Source organism: Canis lupus, chromosome 16 (genome assembly GCF_048164855.1).
Source record: "Canis lupus baileyi chromosome 16, mCanLup2.hap1, whole genome shotgun sequence".
NCBI classification, from domain to species: Eukaryota; Metazoa; Chordata; class Mammalia; order Carnivora; family Canidae; genus Canis; species Canis lupus.
Window position 1 is genome coordinate 48,767,271 of NC_132853.1, and position 24,508 is coordinate 48,791,778.

Below are 24,508 nucleotides of genomic sequence, written 5' to 3' on the forward strand. Positions count from 1 at the left end.
CTCCCACGCATGCGCAGGTCCCTCCCGGCGCGGGTGCTCCGGGCTTGCTCTGCTCTCCCCACCCCCGCGGACACGGGGGGGGGGGGGGGGGTCCCAGGCGACTCCCTCCCCAGGGGCCGGTCCCTGTGCGGGAAGCCCACCTCCAGGCCCCCCGCGCCGCCGGCTCCCTGCCCCTCCCTTACCTCCCACCCTGGCGCACCTCCAGTACCCAGCTTGGGGCGAGGGGGCTCATGTTTGTTGAGTGAATGAGTGAGGGGCTGGGGAGACCCGCCCCAATGCAAACACTTGGTTTCCAGGTCCCAGAATTGGCTAGGATGATTAGATAAGCAGGAATAGAAAATTCTGTGAGAGCAGGACTGGCCGGGAAGGGCAGGTAAATGAGGAGGGCGGAGGGTATGTTCTGTGTCACTCTGAATCAGAGGGGTGTCCTTTGGGCCAGGAGTGGTTTCTGAGCAGACCAAGGACAGAAGCACTAACCAGGTTCACAGAAAAGGCTCCGCCCTGGATAGAAAGGGGTAGCTGGCCCCTCAACTCCACGCCCCGCTCCCCCACCCTCCTGGCTGTTTGTTCCCTCATTCCTGGCTGCAGCCTTGCAGAGGTGGAGAAGCCTGGGGAGTTCACCACCAGTGCCCCTAGTATTGTCTCACGTCCTGGAAAAATTACCAAAGCCAGCATTCTTTTGACAGGAAGTTATCAAGGTCTTCTTTGCTTCAGAACAGGTGAGGGGAGAGATCTATTTCGGCAGCTGTGACCATCCTAAGATAGGCCCTGAGCAGCAGTCAAGGAAAATCCAGACAGGAAGCTGGGATTAGCACCCCAGGAGTTGCCCTTCCCCCACCCTCTACTTCTGTTCAACTCCTCTTCCTGGCAGTCCTGCTGTCTAGAACTACAAAGACCAAAGGGCACAGAGGTCCCCTTTTCCAGCTGCACCTTCATTGCAGTGAGAAGGGAGAAGCCAAACTTTGTGTTTCCCATCAGCAAAACTTTGACCAAGGAGGTGCCTGTGTGCACAAGGCAACCTGAACACTGGAGACACAGAGGTGTATTCTTGCTGGTCCCAGCACTGTTGGGAAGTGAAAAAGTACCATGGGAAAAGAGCAAAAATACAAGGCAGTGCAAAGTCCCCTGTGGGTGAGGCCTAGAAGAAGGGGTCATAAAAAGAGAGGAATTGATCACTGAGGGATAGTTCTGAAGCGGAGGACCTTGGGAATGGGGCCAAAGCAGTGTGTGAGAGAGAGAGAGAGAGAGGGCAGCCCAGGCTGTGCCCCAGCCTGAGCAAAGGCACAGGTGCAGGAACGGATCGTGCCCTAATGATCCAGTGGTCACACCGTCTGATTGTAGTGGAGGATCTGGGCGGAGAGAAGTTCCAGCAGCCCAGGCCGACCCAGGTCATGGAATTTAGGTTGTGCCATGTGGGTGATGGAGAGCTCTGGGTAAGTCCTGAGCAGGAGAGAAATAGAGGGGTGATGGGTGCACAGCCATCTTTTAGGAAGATTCATCTTGTTGCTCACATCTTTGTGCATGTCAACCAGAATTAGTGTGATGGGGATGTATCCTCCCCATGGTATACAGTTGGTTCCTGCGCTCACAGTGTCTCCATCTGGGGACATCTTCTGGCCACAGGTAAGGCAGGCCAGAAGTCATCCCAGAAGCAACCCTGACGCATTACAGGACAGCCGTTGATGGTAGAGCCTGCTGGCCTCAGTGGGCCAACTCTGGGAGAACCCTCCCCAAAGTCTCTCAACAGTCCCATGTGTGTCCCAGTTGTCCCAGTAATGACCTACTCACCAATTGAATACACAATTTCCTGGGTTTTTCCTTTCTCTGTCTTTTCTCTACTCCTTCACAGGGCTTCCTGGGATCTCCTTCCAAATAAACTATTTGCTCTCTGATCCTTGCCTCAGGCTCTGCTTTTGGGGGAATCCAAACTAAGACTGGCCTCCCATTTTTTCTGTGTCTGCCTCCACACTGCTGAAAACTCCTGGAAAAAACAATTCTAGTAGCTCTATGAGAAATTTGTATTCAGTGAAGTAAAATACCAAAATAGACACTGAAGTAAATTCCTCTGGAGGGCACCTGGTGGCTCAGTGGTTGAGTGTCTCTGCCTTTGGCTCAGGTCATGATCTGGGGGTTCTGGGATCAAGTCCTGCATCAGGCTCCCTGCGGAGAGCCTGCTTCTTCCTCTGCCTATGTCTCTGCCTCTCTCTGTGTGTCTCTCATTAATAAATAAATTTTAAAAAGAAAAAGAAAATTCATCTGAGAAAATAACGGTCAATGGATTAAACTGAGGCAAAGCTGGAGGCAGGGAGGCCAGTGGGAGGCCACCACCCTCATCCCTCTAAAAGAAGCACGTTGGAGGTCACTGTGGAAAACAGACAGGAATTTGTGATTACTTCAGCACCTCAGATATAAGATCACATGATAACCCCACATGTAGTTTGGAAGGCCGGGCTGAGGTAGAAACTATCTGGCTTCTGCAAGTAGAGTTCTTTGTCAAAGGAAATGAAACTTTTGCCATTTGAAGAGAATGGAAAAACCGCATGTGCTTATCTACCAGAGCCCCTTTGCTTATAAAAGATCTAACATCAGTCCAGCAGTGGAAGAGGTGGAAGAGGTGACTTTCTGGCTACTTGGCTGGCCCACTATTAGTTTCTTTGAGGTGTTGACATTCCACATATTTCCTTTCATTTTGTCTCCATGAGGACTCTTGTTTGCATCTTGTTTTTTTTGTTGTTGTTGTTGTTTTATGGGTTTTGTTTGTTGGTTGGTTTGTTTCTTAGCATCCCACAGCGACATGTACCAAAAGTCCTCCCTGTTGCCTCGGTAAATCTGGTTCGGGGAATAAATAAATGGAAAGAGATTTCTACTCAAATGTGTTCGTCACAGTGCTGTTTTTAAGGGTTGAAAGTTGAACACACCCAGTGTCCTCTAACAAAGGAATGGCTGTGTAAATGAAGGCAATTCACTCAAAGGAAGACTGTGCAGTCATTAAAAAAACATGAAAAATGAGCTCCTTCCTCTCAGTCTCAGATGGAACCGTGGAGAAGAGGGTCTTTTTAAGAACTCAGGTGGGAATTTCAGTGTTTCTTTTTGGTACAGATGAGGAAGTGCTGAGTAGACACAGGTGATCCTACAACAGGCCCTTTTCTTGGGCCCAGGCCCTAATGAGGCCCTAACTGAAGGCTCTAGTGGCATGACTAACTGGTTATGTGGGGAAGGCCTTGACAATACCATAGTAGAGAAATTCCATTTTTCTGTTCAGAGGCTCTGACTCTGCTTTTTCTCCAAATATGGCTATCCTTGTGAGGCTGGTATATGTGTGTGCGGTTTGGTCTGACAGCTCCCTGGTGATACTTTGAGGACCTAGAAAACATAGATGGCACCAGTGGGGTGCACTGTGGTGGGAGTCGGTTTCAAGGTCCCAGCCTGCTGCCGTAGAGCTGTGGGGTAGAGTCCAGAGCCCCTCCCCTCCTCGACTCCCTGGAATCAGGGCACCACCAACTATGGGGGAGCACCTGCTGAAGCTCCCAGGAAGTCTCCCTGATGGAATGGCTCAGAGAAAAAAACTGATAGTACAAGGTAGGGGTGAGGGGTGCGGGGTAGAGGCCAGGACAGAGTACAACAGGCCAGTTCCTGTGAGTCAAGGTGGGATTTTCTGAAAGGTGGTTCTATTCTGCAGAATTCTTTTGTGGGCAACTGAAACTCACCCTAAACTAGCCTAAGGAAAACAGATGCTTTGGGGCTCATGTGATAGGGAAGTGCAGTGATGGAGCCGCTATGCAGTTTGCTGCCTCAGGGGTCAAGCAGTGTCTTCAGGTCCCTCTCTCATCTCCCCCACCTGTGTGTGGTGTTCTCCTTCCCTCATCCTACAGACAGGCTCTTCCACTCCGTGGGAAACACACCTCAGTCACCTGCAGCCTTATTTCCGTTACTCTAGACAAACCTAGAGAATCCCGAGAGATTATCTTTCTTTTGTATTGATACACAAATATGCCCAGGAAGGACTATGATTGACACCACTTGTGCCACATAGCCAGCTTCTGAACCAACCACTGTGGCCAGGAGGATTGGCCAGACCCGGGTGACATGGCCATCTCTATGGCCGGGGTGGGGGTTGTAATCAGCAGCCACACCAGAATGACATATTTGGAGCAGTTCCCCAAAGGAAGGAGAAATATTGTCATCAAGAGAGGGAGGCATTCTCTTCCTCTTGGGCTGTGGGAAAAAATCATATTTCACATACAGCTTCTGTTTTCCAATCAGCCTTATTCCTAGTCCAAATGACACCTTGTGCAAATTAGAAAAATTAGCCCTGTCCTCTAGACAGTTTGCTACCTTCTGTTAGACAATTATCATCTTAAAAAAAAAAGACAATTATCATCTTAAACACATGGATCTATAATGATTACAAATGTGATTACAAATTACAGTGCCCAGAATTGCGCAGTGTACAACCTAGACAACTGAGTGGCCCTCTCTCATCTCATAGGTTACAGTTCCCTTCACTTACTTCAATCCCTCATTAAAGAAATTCTTACCCCATAGAAGTCTAGGCAGCAGGTAGAGACCAAAAGGTTGGAGCCATAAATGGGAATGACAGCTGCCTACCTACTACCCCTCCTCCTGTGCCCACAGACAGGGGGTAGTGTGTATCAAAGGGATAGTAGCCAGCATCAAAGCAAACTAGAGCCACAGCAGGGCCATGAGTGATGACAGGGGGCCCAGGGAACAGCTATGGGGAAACAAATTAAGAAGGAAGAGAAAAAACATTTGCTTTTCCTCTAAGTACTAAAAAAAGAGGATCCTTGGGGTACCTGGGGGGCTCAGTGGTTGAGCATCTGCCTTTGGCTCAGGTCATGATCCTGGGGTCCTGAGATCAAGTTCCGCATCTGGCTCCCCATGGGGAGCCTGCTTCTCCCTCTGCCTATGTGTCTGCCTCTCTGTGTGTGTCTCTGGTGAATAAATAAATAGAATCTTTAAAAAAATAAAGAGGATCCTTGCAAAGAAGAGTCTGGGGCACGCGGACACCTGGATCACATCATCAATAAAACTACATGGAAATTGTGTGTCAGAAAGGTCAATGAGCAAAGCAGGACAAGAACCAGGCACAGAGAATGCCAATGCTCACACCTGTAGGTTAGGAAGACACACCTCTGAGGGTGTGATGTGAGTCACCTGGAGTGAGATGTGGGCAGTGCAGGTAGCAGGAACTTCTCAAACCACAGCCAGGCCTGGCCCCCAAGGAAGGGCTCGACAAGACTGAGGCTGTCTCCACAGAGAGTCACTGGGAGCAGAGATGCCATCCCACCTGCAGGACTGAGGGTGACCACTCTCCAGGCCTCCCGCTGTCCCTTAACAAAGGCCACTCTGTCCTGGGCTCAGCTCAGCTGGAGCTCTGGCTTACCAGTAAAAGACAGTGTCAGGGATGGACATGGGAGACTGGGGAGGGAAATGTAGGGAGCTTTGGGGAGCAGAGACTCCGGATTCAGTGGGAGGGTTCTCTTGTCTGCCTGGGGAAAGCATAGTGGGCCAGCTGGGAGGTGGGTCATTTCACAACAGCTCCACCAGGGGTCATCGCAGCCCCAGACTGGCCGCGGGTGGGGGGGCGCAGAGGGCTAAACCAACCTCTTCGGGCCCTCCACCCACCCTCCCTTCCCCGAGCTCAGAGAGACAGATGTCTAGCCAGTGGGATGGTGGCGAGGGGACTGGTGGTAGAAAAATTAGGTTTGAGACTTCTGTGCTGTCCCGCTGATGGTTGTGTGGGTGTGTAGGTGGTGTGTGTTTATGTGTGTGTGTATACAGATAGGCACACACTTAATGAGAATCTAGTGATCACAGGTACACACAGGTGGCCCTGTGTACGTGTGAACAGGGGCGTGGTCAGAGACTCAGACAACGGTATGGACATAAGTAACATGAATGGACATGCGTGAATGTGTGAGCATGACCGTGGGTATGGGTGTGTGTACACGCAGGCATACACGCGATGAAATCTAGCGTCCGGGATACGTGGCATTTGTGTTCACTTGGGCAGGAGAATAGATATGACTATACATGTATAATAATACAAGTATCCGCACGAGCCCGATGTGAGTGTGGGAGCGTGCTTGCGTGAGCAATAAGCATGCGTGGGAACGGGTGTGACGCACCTTGGAAGGTCTGTGTGAACATACGAAGGGTGGTTTATGTGTATAGCTGAGAACGTGTGAGTGTGGCATTTGTGGGGAGACACATCCATGAGTGTGTACCGGAGCAAGTGTGAGTGTGAGTGTGAGTGTGCGAGCTGGCGTGTGCCCCGGGGGGCTCTGGGGAATGAGTGTGAAAGGGGACTGGCGTGTAGAACGAGCCCGTGTGAGCTCCCCAAGGGTGCGAGAGGACCTGGTGGGATGGGCTCGTCCATGTGCCCCCGCGTGTGTGCGTGTGCGCGCGTGTGCGTGCGCGTGCAGGCGGGCCAGCGGGTGCCAGGGGCCCCCAGCCCCGGCGGTCCCCGGCTGAGCCCAGGCGCACCCGGCCGGGCAGCGCGGCCCAGGCTCCCACCTGAAGATTGGCCCGGTCCTCAGGTTTCACTCATGACCCTGTGACATCAGCAGCAGCTGTCCCCGCCGCCCGCCCCCCGGCCAAGTCCCCCGGAGTCCCAGCCCCAGCCCGAGGTGGGCCACGGCGCTCCAGGCTCGGCCGCAAGCCCTCGGCTCCCGCCGGCAGTGAGTACCGCACCCCGCCCGGCCGCACCCCGAGGGCAGGCCACCCCGAGGAGCAGGGCGCCCTGGCCCCGGGCCCAGCCTGGCTTCAGGGAGGCCACCGCTTGGCTCCGGGTGCCGCCGTCCTCCCGGCCGCCCCGGGCCCTGCTCTGCCACGGCCCGCGCCCGGCTCCCCGCGCCCCGACCCTGCGGTCCGAGCCTGGCCTGGGCCGCCCTCGGTGGGCCGCTCTCCGCCCTCAGCCGGTCCGGGCCCCCTCCCTCGGCGGCGGCTGCGCTCGGCTCCAGACGGGCACGGTGACCCCGGGGACGGACGGGGCTGAGTTTCTTCAGGGGAGGAGAGCACAGGAGCCAAACGCCTGTCCCCAGCCTGTCCCCACGGGCAGCTCAGGCTGTTCACGGTGGCTCCGAAGGCAGGGCTGTGGGGGGAGGAGAGCGGCGGGAGGCCGGGCGGGGGGTGGTGGCGGCTCCTTTGCTCTGCTGAAACAGGAATCTTCCAGATGCCAGCGGAGGACACATCTCAGGCCGCACCGCCCAGGCTCTGCCCACCGCCCCTGCCGCTCCCGCAGGCCTGGGGCGAGGCTGGGCTCCTTTCCTGGGCAAGTGGGGAAGGCAGAAAGCCTGGCCCGAGGGGAAGAAGATGGGGCCGCAGCACTGAGGGGGCTTCGGGGGGATTCAGGAGGAGCCTCAGGGCCAGGAGTGGGGCCCGGGGCAGAGCGCCGGGAGAGCCAGGCACCCCAACACCACCACCACCGGGCGGCGGGGGCGGGCAGCCGCTAGTGGAAGAAGCCGAGAGGCCTGAGCAGAGGTAGGACGAGGGGTTTGGGAGGAGTGTGGTGTTGCTTCCCAGAGGGGGGCATTTGTTCAAAGATTGGGGATCCCCATGTAGAGGGCCCTGAGGGTGGGATGGGGGCTTTGAGGCTTTCCAAGGAGGCACTGGATGGCACAGCGGGCCTGAGCGCCTTCCCGCTCCACACGGTTAAGGACTATGTCTGGCGGCCCCTCCCCCTGCTCGGGCACAGGGCCTGGGCACCATGAGGGCTCCCAATGCCCCAGGGTGGGGAGGGGGCCCTCCAGGGGGATCCTAAACATGTCCCCCTCCCACCCATACCACCTGCAGCGGGGCCCTGCGTGGAAACAAATCACCCCGGAGCCTGGGAAGGTCAGAGCCCAAACAAGCCTTGAAGGCCTTTGAGGTTAGCCTCTATGATGAGCCATCTTGAGGAGACTAGCTGGAGACAGTTTGGCGCCGGTCTGGCTATTCTGGAGAGGGGAAGGGGTTGACAGAGAGGCAGGGAAGAGCCAATGGTGGGCATTGTTGTCCTTGGTCTATGACAAAGGCTGTGACTGTCCCCCAGAGCCCTAAGCGGAGATAAGGAGCCCCCAGGGGTGGCAGCGGGATGGGGACACAGGTGGAAGACTGGTCCTCCCAGGACCCTCCAGATTCTTCTAGGGTCATCCCCAGTCCCCTGCCCACAGCTAGTGGCCTCCTTCTATGTGGTAGTGTTGTGGACAGTTGTGGTTACCACACTAGTATTTGGAGCCACATGACCTGTGTGGGCGAAGCAGGGTCCCAGACATAACCCAAAAGGCCCTCTCCCGTTTCCATCCCAGGCAACTCTCAGGGGACTGGCTGAGATTTTTATTTTTTTAGTCAGGTTTTGGGAAGATAATTAAGGGTCCTTCCTAGGTGACCCTGTCCTAGCCTGGTTCTGCTTGTCATTTCTGGTTGGGAACCTGCCTGAGGTGGGGCTCAGGACTTGGAATCACCTTCCCAGCTCTAGGCTGGCCTGAGTGCCAAGGCGTGCCTACTGTTTTCCCTCACCAGGCCTTCTGGGTCCCACCCCCAGGCCAGGTCATGGGAAGCCCTGAGTTCAATACTGAAAGCACAAAACTCCTGCCAGACGATGGGCAGTGGTCCTGACAGGGTCCCTGCCTCCAGAGGCAACTCTGGCCACCAGAACAGAGAAAAGTATAGAGAGTGACAAGGATGGGGCGGGGGTAGTCCAGCTGGGGATGGAGTTGAGAGAAGTCTCCAGGGCCAGGCGTAGCCAGAGAGGAGACAAGGGAGTGGACCTTGCAGAGAGAAGTGGAAAGGCTCGCTCTCTCTCTCCAGGTGATAGGACAGAGATGCATTGAAGGGAGATGAAAAATCTGAGACCGAGTTCCCAAAGAGCAGGTAGGGAGAGGAGGGGACAAAGGAGGGTGGACGTCAACAAGCAGGGTGCAGGTTTTACAAGCCTTCCGTTCCTCGACTCCCCTTAAGGGAGGGCTCAGGCTCTGAGGGTCCTGCCACTTGCCCGCGGCACACAGCTGGTGAGGGGCACTGATGCTGGTACGGGGCTGCATGGGGGGCAGAGCTCGTCCCTGAGACTTGGAGGGGGGGTGGGGGTTCCAGCAGGCAGCCCTAGGGCTGGCTGCAGGTGCCAGGCCTCCTGCAGGGGTCCCCAGCTCGGCAGTGGCAGAGACAGGTCATGGTTCCCAGGGGCTCCTTCAAGAGGTGCTCCAGGAGCTGGGGGAAGCCAGGGTTCCCTCTACCCCCACCACCCCTACCCCAGGCCTTTCATGTGCTCTGGCCCCTTTTCTGCCTCATCAGCAACAGCTATTTTTATTCCCTGAGGTTTTCAGTCAACAGCCATCGTTGGGGGGATGGGGCAGCAGGAGGAGCCAGCGAGGTTCAAGGAACAGACCAGGGTGGGGGGTGGAGGCAGGGAGTTGTGCCCCTCGAAGGGCAAGCCACCCCTCAGGCCCTGCTGCCCTCTGCCAGGAACCCTAGCATAAATGGAAAATATAAAACCACAGTGGTCACCAGACCCCACTCTGCTTGGGGGGTTTGTGAAGCCAGGTGCCCCTGCAAGCGCCCCCCTCTGACCCCACCACGCCAACAGATAGGTGCTAGAAGGACGTGGTTCATTTAGACTTGGGTGGTGATAAAGCTTAGTGCTTAAGTGCCAGGGGCTCTTTTGAGAGCCCCAACGGCCCGGTACCCAGCCCCAGTCTGCTACATAAACCACCTCTGGCAAGTGACTTGCCCTCTCTGTTCCTCAGTTTCCTTCTCTGTCAAATGAAGTGATAATAGTAGGATCATGGTGAGGATTTAAAGAGCTCATGAATTTGAGGTGCCCAGAACAATGCTTGGCAAGTAGTCAGCTCTACATAAGTGTTAACTAGTAGTTAATTATCGTGGCTTTCACCAGGCTGTGACTCTGAAATCAGTGTCTCCTCTTGTGGGGGAAGAGGAGGCAATAGGAAAGAAAGGAGCTACAAACATTGGGTCCCCCTGGCAGGAAGCAGGACGACCTTATCCAGCTCTGGGCACCCTGCATAGCTGGGCGGGGGGGGCGGGGGTATATGTATTTTTTTCCTATCTGGTCTCCTTCAGGTGAGGGGGATCCTTTTATAAGATGGATAACAGACTCCCTTCTGTGAGGGTCTGCAGTTTATGAATTTTGCTGTGAGGACAGTGACACCAAAAGCAAAGCAGAATCCTAGAATCCTTCTGGCTTCCATTTCAGTAAGATCTGCTCCCGACTCTGGTCCCCCCCCCCCCTTTTTTTTTTAAAGATGTTATATATTTATTCATGAGACACACAGAGAGAGGCAGAGACACAAGCAGAGGGAGAAGCAGGCTCCCTGCCGGGAGACTGACGCTGGTCAATCCGAGGACCTCGGGATCACAACCTGAGCCAAAGGCAGACACTTAACCACTGAGCCACCCAGGTGTCCCAACTCTGGTCTTTTTTGAGGTTTGTAAGTTCTTGATTGGCCTTAATTTGGGAGAAGGATCTTTTACCAGGGTAGTTGGTGGCCTGGAGCAGTTTCTGGAGTAGAGCGAAGTTCTCAGAGGTAGTGGCAGGGCCAAGCTGGCTGAAGGGGCAGAAACAGTCCACCAGCCTTCCTTGTGGGTTTCCCGTAATAGGCTGGGGCTCCACCAGCAGCAAGAGGGCCACTCTCCCTGGCACTGGTAACCATGATCCCCAACTCCCCGGACCTGGCAGGGGTGTGGGGCCCAAGTGGGGAGGGCTCAAAGCTCACCTTACCTGGATGGTTGGGGTCTGATGGAGGGAACGGCGAACCAGGTTGACTCTGATCAGTTTTGAACAGTCTTTCTGTTGCCCTCTTGGTGGACTCATGGCAGGAAAAAAGCCTGTCTGCCATGGTCTGGGAAAGGTGAGGCTGTGGGGCAGAGACAGGAGAACAAAGGCAGGCATCTCCTGGAGTATACTGTGGATAGGAACAGGCAGGGCAGGGGAAGCAGCCCTGTGTGCAGGGGGTGGATCTGCCCAAAGGTGGGTGAGGTGGGCCCAGATGTGTACGGGAGAGGGTGTGCATGCACAAGTTTGAGTGAAGACATCCGTAGAACCCCAGTGGTATTGCTTGGGGGCTCCTTAGAAAAAGCTGAGCTAGCAGAGGGCAGGAAGCCCCAGGCCTGGGTGGAACTAATTAGCCTCCCCACCCTTTGGAGCAGCTGGGAAATGACTCATAGAAGCAATGTGTGTGTGTGTGTGTGTACAAGTGGGCTGCAGAGGGCATTAGGGGGTACATGAGGGTCGACCTTGTATAAAAGAAACTCATATCACTAGAAAGTCTCTTTACCAAGCTGTTGATTTGTAGTCTTCAATCCCATGATTCTCAACACACAGCCCCAGGAGGCCTGAGTCTAGTCCCACCAAGGCCTGCCAGACGCCCACCTCAGCTGGTGCATTTTAGGAGCTTTGTCCAAGGACCTGGTCTGCCCTTTGAAGAGGGCAGTGAGAGTCAGGCTGCCCAGTCCCCCAGAGGGCTGGGGGAGGCAGTGTTTGAAATAGCAGACACGAGGATTTGTGTTAGAGAACTGTGTTCAAATACTGCCTCTGCCACTTGTCAACTGGGAAACTGAGCCTGGGACAGCGCCAGGCACTCAGTAAGCACCAAATGAACATATCCACGACTGCTTTTCTTCCAGAAATAATTCTTAAGCCTTCACCTTGAGGGCCTGTGCATATCAGCGCTCTGGGTGAAGGTGCTGAGATTTGGGGGTCAGAGGAACCAGCCTCCCCCACTCCTAATAGACTCTTCTCCATCCTGATGGGGGTTGGAATTCTACATCTTAAGAAGAATTCTTTTGATTTGAGGCTCAGTCTTGGAAGGGGAAAGCTGCTCCTGGGTCTTTGCTTCAAGGGAGAAAAGGCTTCCAGGGCCGCCAACAGATGAGCTGGGCGGGCTTAGGAAGAAGGGGGCACAATTCGCAAAACCCAAACACAGCCCATTTGAGGATTTATTTCTCATTTGTGGGTTTTTTATTTCATTGGGCCCCAAGCCAAACCGAAACACTCTGGATTAAGGAAAAGAGTCAGGTTTGAGAAGAGGAGGCAGCTTAGGGAAAACTAAATGATGTTTTTTGAGAGCCACCGGGAATTGGCAGAGAATGGATCAGATTGTGGGGGGAGGGGCTGCTGACATATCCTGAACAAGAAAACAAACTTGGCATACAGTAAGTACAAAATAAATGTGGTCACCACTATCATTCTTACCCCGGGCAGAGGATACCTTATTAGGTTGGTTGAATCAGGTGCCTGAAAAAGGGGGAAGCATATTTTGGCCCAGTGAGCCCCACATGGAAAGTGCCATCACCATTAGCCCACCCCTTGCCCAGGAGCACCCCTCATGTGACCCTGATTGTTTCCGGAACTCTTGGGGCTCCTGAGTGTCCGGAGGTTTTCACTCCCAGCTCCAGGCCTCCCTCCAAGACCTCTTGGAGCAGATTTCCTCTGCAGAGTGTTAGATCAGGAGGGGAGGGCATCTGGGGTGACTTCCTCCAAGGCTCTGGCCTGCCAACACTGCAGCCCTAAGTGCTGGCAGAGAAACAACACAGCTACCCCCTTTCCCATCCCTATCCCCAAACTTCTCCACCTGAGAAAAAGCCATGACTTAAGATTTATAACCAGGGGGCACGGGGATTCATTTTGCATTCTTGGAACTGGGCCACGATGGAAATGCAGGAATTTGGGAAGTAGGCCACCCGGATGCCCAGTGCTGTCTTTGGCCAGGATAGAAAAAGTTTGATCTCTTTCAGTGTCCTAGAAAGTTCTGAGTCTGAGCCCCCTCTGCTTAAAGCTTCTCCCCTGGCCACATGGGGCTCTGAAATAATCTTGCTTCCAATCCACGGAGAAACAAAGCAGCCTGACCCTGGAATGCAGCTCTGCTGTAGATAGACGGCATGCTTGGTTGGCAAGAGACATGATGATTGGGGCCTGAGCAAGGCCAGTAAGCTACCTGCCATCCCTGTGACCAAAGGAATGTGCCCTAGAGTGAACAGGGAAGGCTGTGAGGGGCAAGTCACATCCATTCTCTTCCAGAAGAGTTTCTCACAGTAGCTTTTATATCTCAGGCTGCTACAGCATGGCTGATACTTCTTGGAGGATTTCAGGCCAATGCAGTACCATTAGGTGGGTTTCTGGTTGTTTGAAGGATTGTATTTGAAAGTGTAAGTTTCTTAGGAGAGAAAATTCTAGAAGCATATGGTGGTAGAGGGATGGTGGTGGTGATGTCTATCCTGAGCCATGTTTGGCCAATAATTTGGGACAGTCAGACTCACAGACACCCAGCTGTGAGGGTGCTGAACTGAGAGGAAAAAAATCAAGATCTAGGCTTTCACAAAGACTAGAAGTGAAGAGGTCCAACGAACAAGAGGAACTTGTAAAACATAAAGTCCTATACCTAGATTTATACTAACCTTGCATTCTGAAACCATTATTAGTTTCAGGGGGTTTTGTCAATTCTTTTGGATTTTGCACATAGACAATCATGTCATCTGTGAACAAAGACAGTTTTATTTCTTCCTTTCAAGTCAGTATGCCTTTTATTTCCTTTTCTTGTCTTATTGCATTAGCCAGGACTTCCAATATGATTTTGGAAAGGAGTGGTAAGTGGCAACATCCTTGCCGTGTTTCTGATCTTAGTGGAAAGCTTCTAGTTTCTCATCATTAAGTATTATGTTAGCTGTAGGTTTTTTGTAAATGTTCTTTTCAGGCTGAAGAGACGCTCTACTATTCCTAGTTTACTGAGCTGTTGTTGTTTTACCGTGAATGGGTATTGGGTTTTGTCAAATTCCTTTCCTGCAACTCTCGATATGATTATATGATTTTTCTTCTTTAACCTATTGATGTGATGGATTACATTAACTGATTTTCTTTTTTTTTTCTTTTAAGATTTTACTTATTTATTCATGAGAGACACAGAGAAAGAGGCAGAGACATAGGCAGAAGGAGAAACAGACTCCTTGTGGGGAGCCTGATGCGGGACTCAATTCCAGGACCCCAGGATCACGACCTTAGCCAGAGGCAGATGCTCAACCACTGAGCCACCCAAATGCCCCTGATGGATTACATTACCTGATTTTCTAATGTTGAACCTGTCTTCCACACTTGGGATAAATCCCACTTTCTTTTTATACACTGTTAAATTTGATTTTCTAATATTTTGTTTGGGATCCACCTGGATTTAGAAGAGTAAAATCAATTGCACAATATATATGATGGGGAAGATCTAATTTGACCTTAGCTCATGAGGGAAAGATCCAAGAGTGATTGCAAATTTCACATTATGAGTAGGCTGCTGAAAAAGTGTGTGCCATCTTGGGATGAATGACTACAAAGGGTGTCTAGGCGAGGGAGAAAAGGCCTCTCTCTGTGGTCAGACTACGTCTGGAATTGGGTGTTCCAATCTGGCAGCTCCACTGAGAAAGACAATGCTGGGCTGGACCTGCTCCAGAGAGAAGCCGCCTCGCCCTCCAGCGTCCTTATTCTCGGCTCCCTGCCTATGGACAGCTGGCCCCAGCTTGGCTCCCCAACTCCTGGCCCTTCTTCCCCCACACTCATCCCTGTCTACTCACTACCTCCAGGCCCCCAAGATGGCCTGACTTTACTCACCACTTCCGCCAAAACTTCCGTTTCAATGCAGGTTCCGCTGGGGCTTCTCACTTACTAAATGGGCTCTGGCCCTGGAGCTCAGGGAGCTGGGTTTTATTCTTGGCGTGCCCTCTCATTTATCACTCTCTAAAATTATCTTATTTGCTTCCCTATTTTTTATCTGCCTCCTCCCTCTGGAATGCAAGCTCAGTGAGGACAGGGAGTTGCCACTGCTGTATCGTGGCTCCTAGAGCAGAGTCCGGCATAGAGCAGGTGCTCAAGAAATGTTTGTTGAATGAATAAATGTATGATCTGGGAGCTGTTGCTGCTCCTCTCTGGGCTTCAGGTTTTGCATCTGTGAAATGACAGAGATGGACTCCTTTGATCTCTTGAGTTCTTGCAACTCCAACATTCTTAAATTCAGTGGGAAGAGATTGCCTAGAGCCCCCTGCAGGCCCTCAGCTGCCACATCTCTAGAACAGACTGGGGTGGAGGCCAGTCTGATCTCTGGCTGGTGGAAGGAAGGTTCAAACTGTCACACTGGCCCCCTTTACTCCAGGCTGTAGCTGGAAGAGCCACATGGAGATGTGCCAGCATGACACCTAACCCATGACACAGAGCATTGTTGTGCTTTCCCTGCCAGGAAGCCACGGTGCACACATCCCAGATAACTTTTCATTCCTCCATAGGTGTCCACTGCAAACAGTATAGCTGTCCTGTCTATTCTAGACACATTGAGAGGATGGACAGAAGACAGAAACATGCCAGCTAACCCCTGCCCCTGTGAGGGGCTCTCCAAGGCTGCAGGGTGAAGTCCAGACTCCCAGGCCTGCCAGTCCAGGCTATGGCCAGCTGCCCACCCCACCCTCCCCAAATCCCTGAATAGACTCTGTCTCCACAAAGACTGACACAAATGTAGCTCCCTATGTCCTGCCTCTGTCTTTGCTCTGGCCACTGCCCCTCCCTGGAGTGTTCTTCCCACCCATTTCTCTGTGTTTATAACTTAAGCATCCTTTGAGGCCCAACGGAAAAGCCACATCTTTCCTTCCCTGACCTGGAAGTAGCCATCATCCATCTGAACTCCCATAGCACAATGAGCTCCCCTCCTTAGGGCAAGCATCACTTTCTCCTCATGTCATAGTTATGTGTGCCCATAGCCACCTTCCCCCAATTACCAGCTCTCAGAGAGTAGGATGCCCAATTGGTGCATCATTGTGTCCTATTCAGAGCTAGCTCAGCTTCTGGCTTATGAACAGGATGGATGAATGGATGTGGATGGATGGATGGACGGATGGATGGATGGTTGGTTGGATGAATGAAATGTATCAGAATCCATTTTATTTTTGGAAAGATCTGTACCCAAATTTTCATCCTTTCATTCTTTCAGCAAACATGTATTGAGTGCCTACTGTGTGCCCAGTCCTGGGACTGGCTATGGTGACCAGCTCTGCCCTTTTGGCATTTCAGTCTAGTGGAGGAGACAGACAAACAAATTAGGCAAATTACTCGCTTAAGTAATCACCAACTATGACACATGATGTCTAGGAAAACACAGGGGACTGTGAAGAGTAGAGAAGGAGAAAGTCACTTGGAGAAGAGGCATTTGAGGGCAGCCCGGGTGGCTCAGGGGTTTAGCGCCGCCTTCAGCCCAGGGCCTGATCCTGGAGACCCAGGATCAAGTCCCACATCGGGTTCCTTGCATGGAGCCTGCTTCTCCCTCTGCCTGTGTCTCTGCCTCTCTCTCTGTGTGTGTCTCAAATAAATAAATAAATAAATACATACATACATACATAAATAAATAAATAAAATCTTAAAAAAAAAAAGAGAGAGAAGAGACATTTGAGCCTAGACAGGGGGGTGAGATGGTAAAGCCATGTGAAGAGGGAGGGGAGCATAGAGCTAGGTGAAGGCCAAAGGCAGGCATGAGCCCAGTGGTCCAGCAGCTGGAAAGAGGCCAGTGGGACTGGGGCAGAGGGAGCAGGGAGGAATCAGGAGACAAGGGTGGAGAGGGAGTAGATCACTTGGGCCTTGTAGGTCACCATGAGGTATTTAGGTTTTGTTCTAAGCACAACAGGAAACTGCTAGAGAAATTTAAGCAGGTGAAATAATATGATCAATTTCTTGTTTTTAAAAGATCACTGGCTGCTGTATGGAACTGATTTGCAGGAGGCAGGGGCAAAAGCAGTTAGCAGGAAATAGGCTATTACAAGAGATTATTGTAATATGGTCCAGGGGGAAAAGGTAGAGGTCGCATATATTTTGGATATGGTATTAATGGAACTTTGGATGGGCTGGATGTAGATGAGGGGAAAATGAGCATTCAAAGGGGCACCCCAATATCTGACTAAAGCACACAGATGAATGGATGGATATTTTCTGGGTTGAGGAAGACTGTGGATTAGGGCAATTGAAGAGAGCAAATGCTTCATCCAAAATACTATAGCTTGGCATACTTCTTAATCATCCACATGGAATGGATCAGCCTGGAGTTCAAAGGAGATGTTACAATATTCTTGCAAAACTCTTTACAGTCCTAGGAATGATGCCATCCAGATCCAGATTGAGCCCTGAGAAACTTTAGAGACTGGGGAGAGAAAGAGGAACAAGCAAAGAGATTGAGAAGAAGAAAGCAGCCAAAGAGGTAGGAGGAAAACCATGGATGTACTCTCACGAAGGCTAAGCAAAAAGAGCCTTTCCAGAAGGGGGCTGCAGCCAACTGGGTTGAATGCTTCTCAGAGGTTGAGGGAGGTGAAGACAGAAACGTGGTCAGCAGACTTGGCAGCAGAGGGGTGCTAGTGATTTGACAAAAGCCATTTAGGTTGAGTGGGGGGAATGGAAGCCAGGTTGGAATGGGCTGGAGTGAACAAAAGGTAAGGAAGTAAAGACAGCTGGTGTAGACACTTTCTAAGAAGTTTCTCCATGAAGGGAAACAGAAAAATAAGGCAATAGATGAAGGGAGGTATGAGGCCAGGAGGGTGGTTTCTGTCATCACTGCCATTATTTTTAAGATGGGAGAGCCTGGTCATAGACAGGAAGTTGATGGTGGTAGAGAGAAGATAACTAGAGAGTGAGGTCCTTGGGAAGGCAAGAGGGGTCAGGGCTGAGCCCATGTGGACGGCCTGGCCTTTGGCGATTCCTCTTCTGTTTTAGCAAGATGATGGAGGCAGAGGGCAGCAAAGATGTTTCTGTCAGTTAAATGGTGTGCGATGCTATGTTCTCATTGAAGGCCGAGGCAAAGTCACCAGCTGGGAGCATCAAGGGGAGGAATGTGGGGAGGTTGTGGGATGGTTTTCTCAAAGTGGAAAAGTGAGGCCTCCAGAGAAACCTGCTCTCCCAGGGCAGAAGTGAGGGCAAACATACCATTTGTAACCAAGAAATCAACTGTGAACCCAGCCAGGCCCAGCTTTTGCCCCTGTAACACCTGGCCATGTATGGGCTGACCCAGGAACAGCAGAGCTGGGACAGGTGGGCAGGGGTTTCCCCAGATGAAGGGGATGGAAGGAGAGAGAAGGCCAGAGTTGAGAGTATTTTCGAGGAGGGATTATGATTGATGATGGTTGTTATAGTTGAGCTAGGCAAGTCAGAAGGTTCTGTTGGAGAGGAAAAAATGCAGGGAAAGGGGTTAAGGCCAGGAGAATCCCAAGGATCACAGCAACAAGCACTTGACTATGACCTGAGAAGTAGGAAGTGGGGGGCAAATATCAGAGGTGAGGCAATATCTGGTCATGATTTAGATTCAGAGTGTGCAACAGGAGAAAGGGGCAAAGGTAGAGCATTTCTCTAATTCATTCATTCATTCAATAACGTTTTATGGAGCACATGGCTGGCTCAGTCAGTAGAGCGTGCAACTTTTGATCTTAGAGTTGTGAGTTCAAGATTACTTAAAATCTTTAAAAAAAAAAAATCTTTTGTTCAGCATCAGGCAACTTGGTGGTACAAAGGAGAAATCCACTCAGCCAGGGTGCCCAAGGAGGGCTTCCTAGAGGCACTGGTTCTTGTGTAGGTTGAGTCTAGAAAGACAAATTAAAGTTCTCTGGGGTGACAAAAAGGAGGGGCTCCATAAGCAAAGGCCTGGAGGTGTTTGTAAAACAGGTTGGCCCATTTGTGAGGATGGAGGTAGTAGCCAGAGGATGGGTGCATGTGGGGCAGGGGAGGGTGGCAAGATAGCGACTGGATGGTGGTGAACCTGGAGAGCTAGGGAGGAGGGGTGTGGACATGAAACAGTAAGAAGCCACTGAAGGTATAGGCAGGTTTGCTGAGATTTGTGATTTTAGAAATGTGGATGGTGGATTACAGGGGAGCCCAGTGGGAAGGAGGGAAGCAGATGGGGGGCATCTGGACAAAGTACGAGAGGGGTGATGAAGGAGTATGGAGAGCCTTGTGGGTGCCAGACCTGGGAATGGACCAGGTAAATCACCAACCAAAACCATGCCTCAACCTGCCTTGCCAGGGAGGGCATTTCCCCCTCATATAATAAGACATCCAGATGTGAAGTGGCTTCAGGGCTTCACACATTCCTCTGAAGAGGGCAACAGATGAATTGACAATCAAGTGCATCAAGTGCGGATTTTGAAGGGATCGATGAGGAGTCTGCCTGGGGCTGAGGATCACCAGGCTGGCTGTGCTGTCTATGGGTCCAAAGCCCAGGGGAGAGCCCAGGGGAGAGAAGAGAGACAGGGATCAGGCAGCAGTCTTTAAACAGACCTATGCCAGTGTGCCAGGCACCAGATTTGGTGACCTCAAACCCCAGGCTGTGAGGAGGCTGGTTGGGGAGACGGATACTACAATCACACAGGCAGGGCATGAATTACCGTTGACCTTAGAGCTTTGAAGGCTCTGCTGCACAAAGGGAGCTGTGACTTCCCTGGTCGGGGGGGCCTTTGAGGAAGTGGGACTTTTATTTAAAACAAAAAAACAATGCTTAAAAAAAGATTATCTCTCTCTCCCTCTTCTCCTCCCCCTGCTCTCTCTTTTTCTCTTTCTCTAAAAGAAAAAGCAGCAGCAGCAGCAAGGCAGTGGCAGTATGAGGTCCTGAGGGGGGGGCAGGAGGGCCAGCTGGAAAGAAACCGCTGGGTGTGGGTGCTGGGGGGCCTCTAGGGACTCCAGTGAGTGTAGCTTCCACGAGCACTGGGTGGAGCCAGACAGTCTCTGGTTCTCTGTCGTCCCACTTGGGCCCCCATGAAGGGCAGAGTGGGCAGCGTCAGGCCAGAGGATTGTTGCCAGGCGAGGCCTGTGAACTGGGAGGGTGCCCAGCTGCCATGGGGTCTCTCCCAGGCCATGTGGCAGGTCAGTGTCTTCTGTGTGGGTGTGACCGCGGGGCCGGTGATGGGATGAAGGCGGGAAGGCGTGTGGCCAGTGACAGGGTACAACCGATGGGTGTGTGCGCGTGTGTACATGTGTGTGCTCGCACGCTTGCACTCCCACCCACACGATGGGGCCGAGGAGCAGCTGAGGGTCAGCAGGGATGAGCAGAGTCATCCCCGTGGAAACACGACTCCCTGGGTGATGGTAGGGAGCAGCTGGGCGGCCAGGCTCGGGGGCGTGGCCGGCTCTGCCCAATGGCTCTGGCCTCTCCCTGGGCCGCCCTCCCCACCTGTTGACCAAGCCGCAGGGAAGTGCTGTGCTGGCTGGGGCAGGGGCACCACCAGGCATCTGCGCCCGATGAGACAGGCTGCCCTCTGATGTAGGAAAAGACGTTAGGTTTCCAAGCCGACGGCCACGAAAGAATTCTTGAGACGCCTTTGATGCAAAAAGATGATTTTATTAAAGCACGGGGACAGGACCTGTGGGCAGAAAGAGCTGTATCCGGGTCATGAGGGGTGGCCCTTTATAGACTTCAAGTTGAGAGGGAGTTAGGGAGAGCGTCTCTAAGGAATTTTGGAAGCAAGTTTTCCAGGACCTTGAGGGGCTAGCTATTGTTGGGAAAGGGTCATTTATTACCGTCTAATAAAACCTGAGTCATGAAACTCTTCAGATGTATATTAGTGGGTCACACACTTGGGGGATGATTGCCAACATGTATCTTGGGGGGTAGAGATAAAAGAAATTTCTGACGGAATTTTTTTTTAGAGATTTTATTTATTTATTCATGAAAGACAGAGAGAGAGAGAGGCAGAGACATAGGCAGAGGGAGAAGCAGGCTCCATGCAGGGAGCCCCATGTGGAGCTCAATCCTGGGACCTGGGACCCAGGATCACGCTCTGAGTCCTGAGCCGAGGGCAGATGCTCCACCACTGAGCTACCCAGGTGCCCCTAAAGGAATTTTTATGTGTTAAAGTAGACTTACAGGATCCTGGGGGTCGGGCTAAGCTTGCTTTTTGCCTTTAGCAAAGTATTAACATCGAGGCAGTTGAGTTGCTAGAGGAATGTCACTCTGCCTGTTTCAAGGACTTGCCAATGGGCTCTAGATAGTAAGGAAATTTAATAATTTCTCTTTTGCCTTTGTTTCCCACATCACCCTCCAGTGTAGCTCCACGTGCCTCTGGCGCGGTCTGTCTGAGCCCCTGTGTAGAGGGGTGGCTCTGGGGTGTCTAACCAGGCATGCCTTGCCATGGTTCATGTGACTGGGCTACAGTGGTCCCCTGTGCCTGCCTGCTGATGTGGGCCACTCCCCAGGGCCTTTTGGAGAAGTGAGCCACCACCACCCTTCCACAGGGAATGGGCTCAGGAGGGCTGGGCCAGAGTGGGGTTGTCAGGAGAGGCCAAGGGACAGTCCACACAGTTACCACAGGCCTCCAAAACTCCGGTGGGTGCCTCTTTATCTGCCCCATCCACACAGGGACCACCAGCCAAAAACAGTCCCTGGGAGCTCTAGCCCTGCCCCCACCATTGAAACTGTCCATGTCTTTATCCCTTGTGTCCTCCTCTTCCACATTAGCATCTGCAGGCTCTCCTGACATAGCTTGCATCCTCGTCCTCCAGCCGCTCACTTGCCCACAGGTTGGATCCCACAGATTCCACGGGAGGTCGTGGGTGGAACTCTGCAGAGCCTGGGTCCCTTCCTTCTTCCCTCTCCTAGCCCAACATCATGCTTCCCCACAGCTCGGGACAGGGTAGCCCACACCACACATCTTTCTTTCCCCTTCCCTCCAGGCCAGTGGGGGCAAATACAGGCAGATGCACTATATTCTCCTTTCTCATGTCTTGGCAGACGTCACTAATCAATCACAGCCATCCTTTTGCACCAAGTCTGGCTGCAGCCTCGATGGTTGCTGCCTACATCTCTAGGCAGCTCATAGCAGCAGGTCCAAGTCACCTCTGAAGATGGAATCCATTTGCCATTCCTGCTTTAGGCTTCTCCCACCAGTCCCTTCATCTAGCCCCATACGCGGTCCTCAGACCCACCTGCACATTCATATCTGACTCCTTTCCACCTCACTGCAGGATAGAGGCCACTTGAGCATAGCCAGCTGTGGTTCTCTCTGTCCCCATAGGCCGAGGCCACACAGTTCCAGAGCTTGGGCCCAGGAGGTGACTGAGGGCACTGGGGCATTGCCCCCCCAAGTCTCCACACCGAAGAGGATCCAGTTGGTTTGCTGTCATCCTGAGGGCAGCCAACCCCCTGCTGGGGAGAGTATGGTGCCGGTTGGGGGGTGATGCTCTTATGTCCAGCACCTGTGCAGCAGCGGCACCCAGGCCTTATAGGCACATCTCCCAGTCCCGATAGGGCTTGCACACTGACTTCCCCAGCCTGGCACCAAGGCAGGGAGGAGGTGAGTAGCGGACAGCAGGCCCGGGGCAGGATAGCCGCCCAGCCCCTGGGGGGCTGCACACTGCAGCTGCCCCAACTCCCCACCACCCTCCTGGCCACTGAGCCCAGGATGCGAGGATGGCCAGCTCATCTATGCCCACTCTGGTGCCTCTGGGCCCTGAGAGCCTGCGCCCCTTCACCCGGGAGTCCCTGGCGGCCATAGAACGGCGGATAGTGGAGGAGGAGGCCCGACAGCAGCGGAACAAGCAGATGGAGATTGAGGACCCTGAAAGAAAGCCACGCAGTGACCTAGAGGCTGGCAAGAACCTGCCTCTCATCTACGGAGACCCTCCACCAGAGGTCATCGGTATCCCCCTGGAAGACCTGGACCCCTACTACAGCAACAAGAAGGTCTGGCCGGGTAGAGTTTCCTCTCCCTGCTTGTCCATCATCCATCTGTCTGCCTGTCCCTAGACCTCACGGCGCTCTCTCTGCCGCAGACCTTCATTGTCCTTAACAAGGGCAAGGCCATCTTCCGCTTCTCTGCCACACCCGCTCTCTACATGCTGAGCCCCTTCAGCATCATCAGACGTGGTGCCATCAAAGTACTCATCCACTCATATCCTGCCCAAGTGGGGCGAGTGCAGGTGAAGGAAGGGGTTGGGGATGGGGAAAGCCAGGTGCTGTAGGCGAGGAGGCCCTCCATCCCCCCATTCCTCCCCACCTGCTCCCTTACTTTCCTTGACTCTCCCCCTGACGCTGTTCAGTATGTTCATCATGATCACCATCCTGACCAACTGTGTGTTCATGACCATGAGCAACCCGCCTTCCTGGTCCAAGCATGTGGAGTGAGTACCCCCCTCCTCGGAACGCCCCTCCCCAGGTCTGGGACACAGCCCACTCCATGGGTCTGTATTCTAAGCATGCCTTGAGTGGCACTGCTCTTGCCTTCCAGGAAGACACCCACTGTAACTGTCAACCCCATCAACACTGTAAGCCCCCGGGGTGGTGCACACTATCACTCTCACCGATATCAACACCATAGTTCATTTTTGTGACCTCCCTCCTGAGAGGTCCATCATTGCCACACCTGGCCCTGGCCACCCTCTCCCCACCAGGTACACATTCACAGGGATCTATACCTTTGAGTCCCTCATCAAGATGCTGGCCCGAGGCTTCTGCATTGATGACTTCACATTCCTCCGGGACCCCTGGAACTGGCTAGACTTCAGCGTCATCACAATGGCGTGAGCAGGGCCTGGAGGGCATCCTGAGGTTGAGGAGGGTGAAGAGGGGAGCAGTCTCAAGAAGGGTAGCTGAGTGGGCCGACCCACTGGGAGGTGGACTGCTAGTGGGGGTGATGGGCAGGTGTGCAATGAGCTGCCCAATTCTATGGGCTGCCATTCCTGGGGTCTGGCTTGAAGGCAACTCCACATGGCATGTGCAACCACACGTGGCAGCCCAGGGCCCCAATCCCACAGGCCCTCACATACGGGAGAGCTGGGCTGCCCTTGCCACTCCCTGCTCTCAGCAAAGCTCCTGCACTGTCTTCCCCAGCTCTCAGGTCTCAATAGGAACCTTGGGGTCTGATTTGGCCTTCCCCCAACCCCTGTGGTAACCCCAACCACAAGGAATTCCAGAGGAATCCTCATTCTGGGCCTAGAGAAGCTGTGATTTCTGCCCTAACATCCATTTCCGACTCTGATACAGCCTTTACTCCAACCCCCCTGCCCAGGTACCTGACGGAATTTGTGGACTTGGGCAACATATCAGCCCTGAGAACCTTCCGAGTGCTGCGGGCCCTGAAAACCATCACAGTCATCCCAGGTACTGGAAAGGAGCAGAGACCCTCTGCCTAGGCCAGCAGGCCTCCCCCGCACCCCACCCCACGTCCAGGCCTGGAACCTGACACTCAGGTCCTCCAAGAGCCTGACCCAGGGTCACAACACTCTCACACCACAACCTGGACACGGTGGGGGGGAGGGCATGGCCAGGGAGGAGCAGGGGCTGGAGGCTGGAGGATAGGCATTCGAGAGGCCGCATAACAAAGTAGTTAGAGCACAGACTCTGAGCCAGACTACCTGAGTTCAAGTCTCATCTCCACCACTTCCTAACTTTGACCTTAGGCAAGTGGTTCAACTTGTCTATGATGCAGTTTTCTTATCTATAAAATGTGTGTAATAATAGTACTGCTCATTGGGGTGTTATGAGGATGAAGTGTGCATGGAGAGCAT

The 24,508-nt window shown here is 53.0% G+C and overlaps 1 protein-coding gene across 8 annotated transcripts in view; it reads left to right on the plus strand.

Annotated features, from left to right (window-relative positions):
• Nucleotides 1-6,605: 6,605 nt before the first annotated feature.
• Nucleotides 6,606-24,508, plus strand: part of SCN4A (sodium voltage-gated channel alpha subunit 4) — a 44,170-nt gene continuing 26,267 nt past the window's right edge. The window contains exons 1-8 of one of the 8 annotated variants that reach the window (XM_072781164.1): nt 6,612-6,701; nt 10,260-10,441; nt 17,116-17,225; nt 22,018-22,685; nt 22,775-22,892; nt 23,032-23,122; nt 23,393-23,521; nt 24,010-24,101. In XM_072781164.1, coding sequence (XP_072637265.1) covers nt 22,413-22,685; nt 22,775-22,892; nt 23,032-23,122; nt 23,393-23,521; nt 24,010-24,101 — 703 coding nt within the window. In that variant the 5' untranslated portion in view covers nt 6,612-6,701; nt 10,260-10,441; nt 17,116-17,225; nt 22,018-22,412. Of the gene's footprint in view, nt 6,702-7,220; nt 7,504-10,259; nt 10,442-13,065; nt 13,124-17,115; nt 17,226-22,017; nt 22,686-22,774; nt 22,893-23,031; nt 23,123-23,392; nt 23,522-23,553; nt 23,587-24,009; nt 24,102-24,508 lie in introns of those variants that run through there. The other 7 variants (XM_072781166.1, XM_072781165.1, XM_072781168.1 and 4 more) reach the window with 7 other exon arrangements.